Source organism: Vombatus ursinus, unplaced genomic scaffold, assembly GCF_900497805.2.
Source record: "Vombatus ursinus unplaced genomic scaffold, bare-nosed wombat genome assembly UNPS02000749.1, whole genome shotgun sequence".
NCBI lineage: Eukaryota > Metazoa > Chordata > Mammalia > Diprotodontia > Vombatidae > Vombatus > Vombatus ursinus.
Genome location: NW_020940527.1, coordinates 21,395,576 through 21,408,479, shown reverse-complemented (window position 1 = coordinate 21,408,479; position 12,904 = coordinate 21,395,576). Strand labels below are relative to the sequence as shown.

Sequence of the window (12,904 nt, the reverse complement as noted above, 5' to 3'; positions counted from 1 at the left end):
ATAGACCTAATGACTTGTGTCATTTGAAGCAGGTTTCAAGCCTAGACCTACTGATATCAAGCCCAGATATCTTCCCATTATTCTATATTACTAGATGAACATTTTCTCTAAAACAAAAAATGGAGGTTATTATTACACTTTGCTAGGTAACGGTCAGACTACATTTGGCATACTATGTTCATTTTTAGGTGCCACATTTTAAGAAAGACATTGAAAAACATAGATGTGTTCAGAGGAGGGTAACCAGGATGGTGAGTATAATGCCTAAGAATTAGTAAGACATGGGTTTAGTGGCTGACTGACCCTATGAAAATCAATTAGCCTCTCTGAGTCTCCATTTTATGGCTAATTACTTCTTTATCTGGTCCTATGCACTTTTTTGGGGGGGAAATTCACAACTACATGTATACCCCTCACTTCTTTTCTTTTTATAGCTTGGGACCTTCAGTTCCTGGATGGAAGCAAGAGAAAAGAGACTGCTTGAATCTCTTTGGAGAGTATGATCACACGAACTAAATAGAAGACAAACTTTGGTTTTGACTGTATTGGGTATGGGGGAAAAAGATAGAAAAGTACACATTCCCTGTCACGAGGAAGAGAAGAAACTGTATTCTGTCTATCTCCAGGCTGATAGCATTTTCCTCTGCTTTTCTTTTAAAATCAAAATCATCTATTCTAAATATTTAAAGATCTGGAATGTATCCACATGGGCCATCCTAAAGATGATGATTTTCTCAAAAATAATTGAATGGACAAGCAAAACCTTCATAGCATATTCCATTTCGTAAGCTGGGTTCCTCAGGAGTGGCACAGGTTCGTGAACCTTCTTTTGAACAGAAGCCAAGTATGAAGTTGAGTAGTGCTAATGCATAGCCTATTCTTCCACAGAATAGCTTTCAGTGGGTACTTGGAGTTCTATCATTCAGTTTTGTTGGTTCCCAGTAGGTTTTTAGCCTCAGCTGCATCCCATTAGCCTGCAGAATCTCAGAAATTGGTGGGGAAGCCCAGCCAATTTCCAACTTCAAAGACCTATAATCTCATTGGTGTGAAGATTCCTGCCACTGATGCAGATCACAACCCCTCTCTGACTTGGTTGATGGTCAGTAACTGCTATGACTGAAAAACTACTCAGCTTGAATCAAAACTGTTGAGAAGCCTCATCACCCTGAGCTAAGCTGATGAACTAGCCTTTGTTGGTACTCAAAGCCTTTCCAACTTGGCAGGATCTGCCTGACCTGGTACTCACAGGAATAGCCTTTGAGAACCCAGAGTCACTGTCATGCCTCCATGATGAGGCATTATAATAGGACTATAGTGGAGAAACTCCAGCCTCTTACCCAAAAAAACTGCTAAAGTTTTTCCAATAAATGCACCTGAACTTTAGAAAAGGTCACAGGAGGTTAAAAAGACACAGATTTTTAGATCTTGGGTCAGATCTGTAATTTTGGCAGTTGAGGGGAATAAAAATACATGTATGCCTAAAAATTAAGCAAAAAAGATGAGATCACTTTAATAATAGTTTTAGAATTTCCCAAAGTATTGTTGATTCCACTGCTTTCTTTTTCATTTGCGCTATAACTCAATTTAGTCCAAGTATATTCACTATAGCTAATTCAAATAAAAAAATACTTATTGAAGGTCTATTTGTGCAAAGCACTGTGCAAAAGTGCCTCTAGGGTACAAAATGAAAGTAGACCCAACAAATTATGTGTCCTGAGCTATTCTCTAAACATGTATTGGCAGCCAAAGCATCATAAACTCAAACAGAAAAACTGCCTAACAAATTACAAAGAGTGAAAGAATTTGACTTTCCACAAAGAGGAGCAAAAAGAGAGGTTTTATTTTCAGCATCCCTAGAAATTTCTATGTTGTGCCTTTTGGGGATTAAACAAGAGCATCATTCTAGTTATGAAGTACCAAACAAGTTATCTTGCCATATCATCTTGAAGTCATCCTATATTGTGAATTGTATGAAACTACTAGGACAAATGGTTTTGCAAAGGTTAAGCTTTCTCATTGTAGTCTCCCTGGAGAAAGACAGCTACAAACATCATGGTAATGAATACTCAAAAGGATGATTTGCCTCATTTAAAAATAGAGATTGGTGCTGGAAAGAAATAGTGTCACTCTAACATACTTCAGTACTGCAAAGAGCTGTTATTTCAGTAGTCTGATTAATCTACCTACACAGATCTTATGACTTAGTAGTAAGTCTTCCTAAGTTGATGTGGATCAAAAAATTAAAAAAAAAAACCTCCAACTGGATATCCTATAGGCATATCGAATTCAACATGTCCAAAATAGAGCGCATTATCTTTCCATAAAACCTAACTCTTTCCTTAACTTCCCCATTTCTACTGAGGGTTCACTGAGTTTTGTAAGTTCATCATTTTCGTCGATTTTTTTTCTATACTATTTCCAGTTACACTATGTCCCTTTTAATATGTTGGGACATCAAATAGATGGAAGACTCAAATTTGGGTCAGGCCAATACTGGTAACTGATGAAGGCCTGCTTCCTAGATCTTGCATGGCATAATCCCACTAACACACCCTTACAAGTCAGCCTTTCCAGTGATAGTAGAAGGCTACACCTCCTCTTTGCCTGGTACAACAGTCGCATCTCATTGAGGCAGCCTGGTATGGTAGAAAAAGCAATTTATTGGAAGCCAATAGATAAATTCTAGTCTTAACTATCATGAATTTAATCTGATGTGGCAAATATGTTAATCTACTATGTTCAGAACGCTATGCTGGATAATAGATGAGGTACAAGGATAAAGAAGATACTATCCCTGCTCTTAAGGGTTTACCATCTAGTAGAGAATATTTGACATAGATGTAACTAGTTAAATACAAAAAGGACACATTGACTGTACAAGACATACATTACCTAAACGCCGAGAGGTATGGGAAAGGAAAGATGTTTAGCGAATACAGGTATAAGTCTCAAGTTCTTTGGGTAAAAAATGAAGGGGTTGGGCTAGAAGAACTTTAACTTCCTTTCTATCTCTAGATATTTTGAGTCTATTATAATTTAGTACAGCCCAAAGTATCAACTTTTCAGAATAAAATTAGCCATTCTTAGAGGCAGTGTAGCACATTAAAAAGGGCACTGGATTTGGAGTCAGAAAGACCTTGGTTCCCTCCTGGCTCTGTTACTTACTACCTCTGTGACATTAGTGAAGTCACCTAATCATCCTTGGTCTCAGTTTTCTCAGCTGTAAAATGAGGGGACCTTGGATTCAATGACTCTTGGCAAGTCCTTCCAATTCTAAATATATCATCTCTTAAACATTAACTCAAGGGAGTTATAGCTATAACTTTTTAAAAGTGCTTTCCCTCTGAGATTACTTTCCATTTATACTATATTTATTTTGTTGGTACATAGTGGTTTGTATGCTCTCTCCTCCATTAGACTGACCTACTTAAGGACAGGGACTTTATTTTTGCTATTATTTTTACACTCATTGCTTAGCACAGCACCTGGCACATAGTTAGCATTTAATAAATGTTTGTTGGCTGATTTATTGACTGATATACTGAAGTTTTAGGAATAAATTTCAATAGGAAATTTGGAGAAAAAAATGCTTTGTTACCTACCTGGACATAATCTTTGTATAAAGATGCATAGAGTTCCTGGCCTCGTCTTCTGTACTCTTCCATACAAGACACAAAATCCTGTAAAAAACAAAGCAGAGCAAATGTTAAAATTCAAATACAAAAAAGTTGTATTGAAAGAACTCCATTGTTATAAAATGGGAGAAGCATGAAACTTGTGATTTCAATAGGTATAAGGAGTTCCTGGTAAGAAACATCTCTATCAATGTTGGTCAGCACCTTAAAGGGTTGCGTAGAACACTGAGGGGTTGTGTGATTTAGCCAACATCATACAATCAAAGTGTCAGGTAGGTAGGGCTTGAATACAAGTCTCCCTGGTTCAGGAGAAAGCTCATAGAAGAAATAATATTTCTTGGTCAAGAACATCCTCATCCCTGTGAGCACTGAAAAAGGAAGTAAATGTGAAGATTAAAATCTAACCAATTTTAAAGACTGGAAGCTCCACATTGTCCTAATATGAGGCTGAAATTGAAAATGTCTTCACTCCTTGATTTGACCACTTTAGAAAAAGGTTACTAGACTTATTAATCAGGAGAATATTGTAGGTATAATGAATAATATTTAGGTTTTATTTTTATTTATATGTTTTGTTTTCCTCTTACCTTCTACTCCTCATCCCAGACCCCTCCCTTATAATAAAGAAAAAAAGTTAAGGAAAACCAACCAACCCAGAGACCACATTAGACAGCATATACAACACTGTATGGTAAGTGGTGTGCCGGGAAATGTTTAATAACCAGCTCTCATAAACAAAAAGGACGCATGTCATACTTTTAAGTTTAATCTGCATCACCTTTTTATCACTTTCTTAAGTCTAGACAATCAATAAAATAAAAAATAAAGTCATGATTTGTAGCATTTGTTGATTTCATATTATGAATACTGACATCAAAAAATTTTACAATTGCCTCTCCTGAGTAGATTCCAGCTGGCACCAGCACCCTCCTGTGTGCATTCGTAGTCTTTCCCCTCTCTCTACTTAACCCTTTCATTGGCATGGTGTACTCAAAAGAGCACTGAATTTGGAATCAACAAGACTGAGTGTGAATTCTAAAATTCTCTGCGTGAACTTGGCCATCCTATTCAACTTAACTGGGCCTATTTCCTTATTAATATATAATAAATAAATATGTTAATAACATAAAATTAGAGAGCTAGACAACATTATCTCAGAGTCCCTTTCATCTTTAGATCTGTTATCTTATGGTTCATTCTCTAATACCACCAAGAATGTTTTGTTTTGTTTTTCTAGATTTTAGACAACCCCCTGACACGATCTCTCATGCTGTTCTTTAGAAAATAGGGAGATATGGGCTAGATGACAACATAATTAGGTTGATCTCTGTTTGTGTCCATATGGATGAACCCTAAGAGAAGTCATCAATGATCCAATGTCATCTTGGTCCATCAACAAAGCAGGAGGCTTGTGCTTGGCTCCTCACTTTGAGACGTGTAGAAAGCTAAATGGGACAGCTAATGTGGCAGATGATAGTCAAAAAGGATGTAAAATATTTGGCAGAATCAATTAATGTCCAATAATGGATGGTACAGTTTAGGAAGAGAATTGAAGAAAACCAAGATAGTGAAAGGCTTTAAATTTATGCCATATGAGAATTGATTGAAGGAATTAGGAATGGTTAGCCTGAGGAAGAGATTACTTAGCAGGAACAAAAACTGTCTTCAAGTATTTGAAAGGTTATTGCATGGATAAAGAAGTAGACTTGCTTTGCTTGGACCTCAACAGGCAGAATTAGGAGGAACTGGTGGAAAGTACAAAGAAGCAAACCTAGGCTTGATATAAGGAAAAACCTGTTGACAAGTGTTGTTCAGTTGTTTTCAGTTGTGTCCAACTCTTTGCGATCCCATTTGGGATTTTCTTGGCAAAGATACTGGAGCGGTTTTCCAATTCTTTCTCCAGCTCATTTTATAGCTGAGGAAACAGAGGCAAACAGGCTTAAATGACTTGCCCAGGGTCACACAGCTAGTAAGTGTCTGAGGCCAAATTTGAACTCAGGTCTTCCTGACTCCAGGCCCATTACAACATCTAATTGCCTTATTAACAATTAAAGACATTTAAAAGTGAGATGGACTGCCTAGGAGATTGTAAATTTGTTGTCTTTGAGGGGCTTCCAAGCTGACTCTGGAAAGCCAGCTGGCAGTTATGTTTATAGAAGGAATTCTTGTTCAGATATAGATTAGATCAGATGGTCTGTGAGATCCGGTCTCATTCTGTTATTCCACTGTGCCTGTTCTTCTATCATGATAATATAGACTACAAACTCAAGATAGCTCTATGTGTGCCTCTGTGTGTCTTTGTGTGTGTGCGAGTGGGTATGTGTATGCACATGGGTACATGTGGCTGTGTGCTCATGTATGTGTGTGTTTCAAGGACAAAGGCACATCTGCTTTAATATCATTACATACAGCAGATTTCAGAAGATAACAGAATAATGCATTTGCGTGCTGCATTTAAGCTAAGCCATTATTGCTTAGCAAATGAGGGAGTAGAAAATGACTTGGGAACTTGTGAAATAGAACTGAGGCCCCCAAAGATTATTCAGTGTTACAGTTGCCCTGGTGAGAAGTGAGAGAACAACAGATTGGGTCCTATTCTTGAAGTCCATCATTACCAAATTGGTTCCTGGGCTCTCCTGAGGTAGTGTTTGGTCTCAGGATCACGCTTTTTTCTTGTGCTGGGCGGACTGAGTGCCTGAGAGTTGAGGCACTGATCCGAATCTGACTATTGAGTCCCAGACGGCCATTCCCGACAACGTGGATCAGATGGGTAACCTTTAAATGCACTGACTCTAAGCTGGGTGGGTAGTGATTCTTCAAAGTAAAACTGCCTCACTGAGGCTGGCACTGTGCTATAATTAAGTTAACATACAAGGTCTATGTGGTGCCGATTGCAGCTGGAAAGCAGCCAATTTCACCTTCCCCCACTGAGAAGCCCCATTTATTGGCATTTCCCCGCAGGAAGCCCCTGCTTTATGCTGATGACAGTCATTACATTTTGTTTGTTTAAAGCATCATTAAGCCTGTAATCACAGTTGTGGCCTCACAAAACTATTCCATAATTCATATCAAACTCCCATAAAGGCTGACCTAGAAAGCAATAAACCAATAGTGGGCCCATGCCTTCTGTTAAAAAGTATAGCAGAGTCACAGAAATAAGTTCCAAACCTGCTGAATGGAGCACTAACCTAATTTGGGGGTGGGGGAAAGAGGAGGTAAAATTATGGGTGCAAAAACTCTCACTACATGTGCTTGAAACATAAATGGGGACATTAGGGATAATGTACAAGGTCCTTGCTTACATTCTCCCATCACTGACTGACAGAAGTCCTTCCCTTATACCTTTGGGGAAATGGATGGCACATTCAGAATAAGTAAAGCCTTACACCTGGGTTCAAGAGATTGCCTTCATAAGTATGAAGCAGGAGAGGCATGGCTAGGCAACAGTTCACGTGAAACAGACCTCCTGGAAGGGGAGAGAAGGAAGTATGTGTGCCATGAGAGCCAAAAAATGCTACTGTGGGTTCAATTCCCAGTTCTGGGACTTACTTCCTGTATACCCTTGGGCACATCATTTGAACTCTTTGGCCTCAGTTTCCTCATCTTTAAACTGTAGGGGTTGGACACCATGACCTCTTAGGTAACTTTCAGCTTGAAATCTATGATCCTGTGAACTTAGGCTGCATTGAGAAGCATAGGGTCCATAACAAAGGAGGTAATAATCCTGATCTGTTTTGTCTTTATCAGGGCTCACCTAGAATATCATGTTCATTTTAGGGTGCCAACTTTAGGAAGTATACTGACAGATTGGAGTGTGCCCAGATAAAGTTGCTTAGGATGGGTAAGGGTTTTGAGGCCATACTAAGTAAAGTTAGTTTAAGGAACTGGGGTCACTTTGCCTCAAAAAGAAATTTACAGGGACATGATTTTTGTCTTGAAGAGGTTCAAACGCAATCATGTGAAAGAGAAATTAAAATTGTACTGCTATGCTCCAGAAGTCAGAACTATGACCAATGACTGGAACTTTCTTCATCTGGAAAAGGAGAGAATTGAGCTAAATGACCTGTAAGGTTCCTTGTCTCTGCTCCTAAATTCTTTGGCTGAATGTAGGATAATCTTCCTAACAGTTATAACTATTTGAAATTGGGATGAACTACCTTGAGAGGCAGAGAATTCCCTATCTCCAAATGTCTTCAAATAGAGACTGAATAGTTATTAGCTAGGGAGTTTTGAAGGGGAGTTTTTCTTCAGGCACAATTTGGACAAAATGGTCCCTGAGGTTATCCTCATGTTATTCAAACGCTAAGATTTTATGATATAATCCATGGAGGATGACGTCCTTCAATAGAGGTTCTTGTCTCCAACCATACAGTCCTTCTCCCTTATGCAACTATGTGTTGGAGGGAAGTTCCAAGGGCCATTCAAGATAGGATTGGATGGGTCAAAATAGGTACAAGAAGGTCATGAAAAATGGCTGGAGATTCTTCTAGTTGAGATTTCTGACAGTGTCTTTGAGGCCCTTCCTGCCTCTACCCTCTCAATGATCTACCTCTGAATAAGTGAACAGCTCCCTTTCAACAGTGCTCCCCCTTCTTATCCGCCATGAAAAAAAAATCAGTCTAAGTTCAGTTCCCCATATTCTTAGATCATTTCCCTCAGAACTAAGATCCAATTGTTTCACTTGTTAGTCAAATTTCTTTCCCAATATACACTCTCTCCTTACTTTCATTTCTTAGAATTCTCAACCTCCTGCAAGGCCCAGCTTAAGTGCCACCTACTAGGCAAGGTCTTTTGGTTTCCTTCTAGTAATTAGGGACCTCTCCCTTTCTCCATATTGCATTACATTTACATACAAATTGGTTTTCCCCCAATACACACATACATACACATGTACATAAACATGCCTATAGTCTCCTTTAAGTAAGGGATTATTTTTTGCTTTTTTTTTTTTGCCTTTGTATCCCCAATGACAAGAAGAGAGGTTGGGGCGGGGGGAGAATCAAGCAAGATAACCCACCCAGATATATTGGAAATTGATAACTAAAATATTTAAAATATAACGTCCCTTTCAGGGATACTTCCACAATTGGCACTTGTACTGGTGGGTTGGATCCTAAGATGGTACCTGGGGTAAGCCTGAGGGCTTGGATTTCTATTACCTTGCTTAGGAGCCCCCATTAGTGTCCTTCCCATTCATTATCATTTGGTAGTCTAAATTAGGTTTTATAAATGGTATTTACTAAAGTGGTTGGTACAGTAAGAACGGTTGTTACAAAAAAATTTCCCCAAATTCTGGGTCACCCTCTCCTCTTACACACACAAGGCTCATGGGGAGAATATGCTTGAACTCAAAGTAAAATGGTAAGGAGGTGCAATCATAGAGGGAAAAATATGGCAAAGGAGTTTCTTATAGCTTTACTGTAACTTCTTTTCTCCATTTGTAGAATCCTCATTAACTTCCCCTTGTTATATAGTTCTATGTAGACTCTAGGAGTCAGTTCGTTTAAAGAGTTCATAATCCACATTTTTCTTTTATAAATGGTCCATCAAGTTGCTTTATCTCTCAGGTCACTATGATTATGTAAAGAGTAACCCCAATCCACAGTGTAACCATCTCTGCTACCAGATGAATGCATATCTCCTACTTGTCCAGTCTCTCTGATAATATCATCAATCAGACTAAAAGGGGAGAACAGAGGGAAAAAAAGTTCTCCTCTCAAGAGCAATTTCCTCTCATGGACTTGGCTCAGAATCTTCTCTACCATACTTGGAGTTGGATAATAGAATGGTCTACCAATTAACTAGTAAAACTCTTCAACAGACTTGCTGTAATAGACAGACAGACAGACAGACAGACAGACAGACAGACAGACAGACAGATAGATAGATAGATAGATAGATAGATAGATAGATAGATAGATAGAAAGAATCTGGATCATGTAATGACACAAATCCATTTTATCTTTTCAAATTGATTAAGGACTTATTCATGCCTAGTTTAATTTTGATCAACTGACTGAATTGAGATGACTTGGCCTTCTGAGGTTAACTAGGGTGTGGGTTTATGCCCACCCTTACAAAAGAAACTAAGAAATAATGAACAATATTAAACAAATCACATGACAAAGTAAAAGAAGAGAATGAAGAAAGTAGAAAATAATGAAAAGAAACCAAGTGATAATTAAAAGATGCAAAGTATATGATAGGAAACTATATAGAAAGTTACCATTTTGAAAAATACAATAGAAAATCTGAAAAAAACCTTCAAAAAATAAACAAAAGTCTTAAGACAGTCAAACACAGAGCCATAGACAATACAGAGTAGAAAGAAATACTGGCTCAAAATAAAATCACTGTATTTATCAAAGTGTTGGAAACATGTACGTCCAAATGATAAATATGGAGGATTAATTGTGAAGCAACAACCTTGGGCCACTGATATTACAAGAAACTTAGAAAAGTAAAAGAACTCAGGCAGTATAATCAGGAAATCATCTAAGAAAATTTCCCAGAAATAATAAAAAATTAGCAAAATACACATTGAAAGAATCCACAGAATTCCAGATAGGGAAGATCCCTAAATTTAAGATGCTTATGCACATCATAGTTGAAATCTAATGTTGTAACAGTGGTAGTTTTTAAGTTCCAGAAGATATTCTGAAATTACTTCCTTATCTCTTACTTAACTGGATCGCAGCATACTTTTATTGAGGACAAATGAAAATCACACACAAAAACAATATTCACAAAATTAGGAAACTTGGATTATGAATTCAGAATTATCTTTCCTGAAAAATTCAATATTGTCTATGAAGACATGGAATGGGTATTTGGATTTAGAGGAGAGGAATTGGAAGCAACTCATACAGCCATTTATCCCCACTCCCTACCCTAGAAATTTGACTGAATAAGGAAGGAGACTTATAAGGCAGGAGCTTGAGGGAATGATAGTTTATGATGAGGGATTTTTTTTCATTATGGAAGAGAATTAGGCTTCTTTGTAGGTAGCAGGGAAGAAGGAATCAGAAAAGGAAAGATTTGTTTGGCAGCAAATCATTGTAGGTACAATTTGCTGGGGAAGATGGGAAGTGGTAGGATCAACATACAGGTAGAGGATTTGCCACGGAGAAAGGAACATTTCTTCATCGGAAACTGGACTGATGGAGGAGAGAAGGAGGGATAAATGTTATAGGGCTTGGTATGTAGAAGACAGAGAATGAGGCTCACTCAAATGGACTCTATTTTCTCAAGAAAATGTGAGGCAAAGTCCTTAGCTGAAAAGGAACACTGTAGAGGATGTTATTGGTGGTTTGAGGAGTGAAGAGAATATTTGGAATAGCCTCTGTGGCAAATGGTGTGGAGGTTCAATTAGAAAGGAAAAAAAAATATTATCTCGATGAGGTAAGAACCTAGTTGAAGTTGGACACCATTCAGTCATCTCAGTTCTATGATTTACTCCAGCTCAATTCAGTGACAGACAAATACAAACAGGAAAGAAGGCTCATTGGAATAATCCAGGGTTGGGTCTGGGCAAAGCATGAGTATCAATGGATTGGGGGCAGCTCCTGGGGTAAGAACTCACAAGTTGACAAATCAGCTGAGAAAACTGAACAGCAATTTAACAGAAACTAGATCGAGACTAACACCTCCCAGAATATATCAAAATAAGCTAAAAATGGATATATCTAATTATAAAAATTAGGTCACATCATAAACAAAATGGATGAAAAAGGAAAAAATGATATTTTGGATATATGGAGAGGGTAAGAATCCTTGACTAAAAAAAGGAATAGAGAGATGCACAAAGGAAAAAAATGGACAATTTTGACCATATAAAATTGAGGTTTTGCACAAACAAATCCAATAGAGCCAAGACTGGAGAGAAACAGTTAACTGAGAAAAATCTTCACTGCAAGTTTCTCTGATAAGATCTCATTTCCAAGATATATAAGGAACTTAAAATACCAAGAGTTATCCTTCAAATGAAAAAAAGAAGTTAAAGAATATGAACAGGCAATTCTCAAGGGATGAAATCCAAACTATCTATTTTTGTTGTTCAGTCCTTTCAGTTATGTCAACTCTTTATGATCCCATTTGGGATTTTCTTGGCAAAGATACTGGAGTGGTTTTCCATTTCCTTCTCCAACTCATTTTACAGCTGAGGAAACTGAGGCAAACAGGGTTAAATGACTTGCCCAGGGTCACACAACTAGTAAGTGTTTGAGGCCAGATTTGAACTCAGAAAGATGAGTCTTCCTGACTGCAGGCCTGGCACTCTATCCACTGCACCATCATATACCCATAGGTTATCAATAGTCATATGAAAAAGAAAAATGGTCCAAATCACTAATAATCAGAAAAATGCAAATCAAGCAACTCTGATGCTCCACCTTTCACTCATCAGATTGGCAAAATTGGCAAAAAGGAAAACAATAAATTTTGGATGGGTTTTGGGAAAACTATTCTATTCAACAATCCCTTAGTGTCTTTTTATGATTTTCCACTCCATTCATTCTCTTCTTTTACTTTATTGTGTTATTTGTTCAATATTGTTCATTATTTCTTAGTTTATTTTATAAGGGTGGGTATAGACTCCTCCCCCCATTAATTACAGAAGATCACATCATCTCAATTTAGTCAGCTGATCAAAATTAAACTAGATGCAAATAAGTCCTTAATCAATTTGAAAAGATAATAATGGATTTGGATTTGGGTCATTACATGATCCAGATTCTATCTATCTTATTTGTCTATTACAGCAAGCCTGCCCAAGAGTTTTACTAGTTAATTGTTAGACTGTTGATGAATCTGTAAATTGGTGCAACCAATTCAATTTTTAAGTCATCACTGTTTAAGTCATGTGAATTTAAGTAGTACTTTATAGTTATAAGAATTTTAACTTTTTAAATCATTTTCCCAAACATTATTTCTTTTGCTTTTTATGAGAACTTTAAAAGATAGGCAAAACCAATAGTTTCCCCATTTTATAACTGGAGAAACTGAACTAGTCTACAGATCTCTCCAATGTCACATGATGAATTGATGATAGAACCAAGACTAGATCCTAATGCTCCTAACCCTACTCTAGTTTCCATTTCACAACTCCACAATTCTACTGGTTATGTAGGCTGGCCCTCATTCTACTCTGAAAGCTGCATCTCTATATGGGGTAGACATGAACATGTCTGAGAGACTCAGTTCCAATTTGACTTTGTCCTATTGGTAGCCAGAACCCAGAAACCTCAAACTTGCTATTTTTGGAAAATGGA

At 37.5% G+C, this 12,904-nt stretch overlaps 1 protein-coding gene across 3 annotated transcripts in view; it reads right to left on the bottom strand.

Annotated features, from left to right (window-relative positions):
• WDFY4 (WDFY family member 4) overlaps positions 1-12,904 on the bottom strand; it is a 365,261-nt gene that overhangs the window by 163,650 nt on the left and 188,707 nt on the right. For all 3 annotated transcript variants that reach the window (XM_027859244.1, XM_027859252.1, XM_027859263.1), the window contains exon 39: positions 3,603-3,680. In XM_027859244.1, the coding sequence (XP_027715045.1) occupies positions 3,603-3,680 (78 nt within the window). The remainder of the gene's footprint in view (positions 1-3,602; positions 3,681-12,904) is intronic.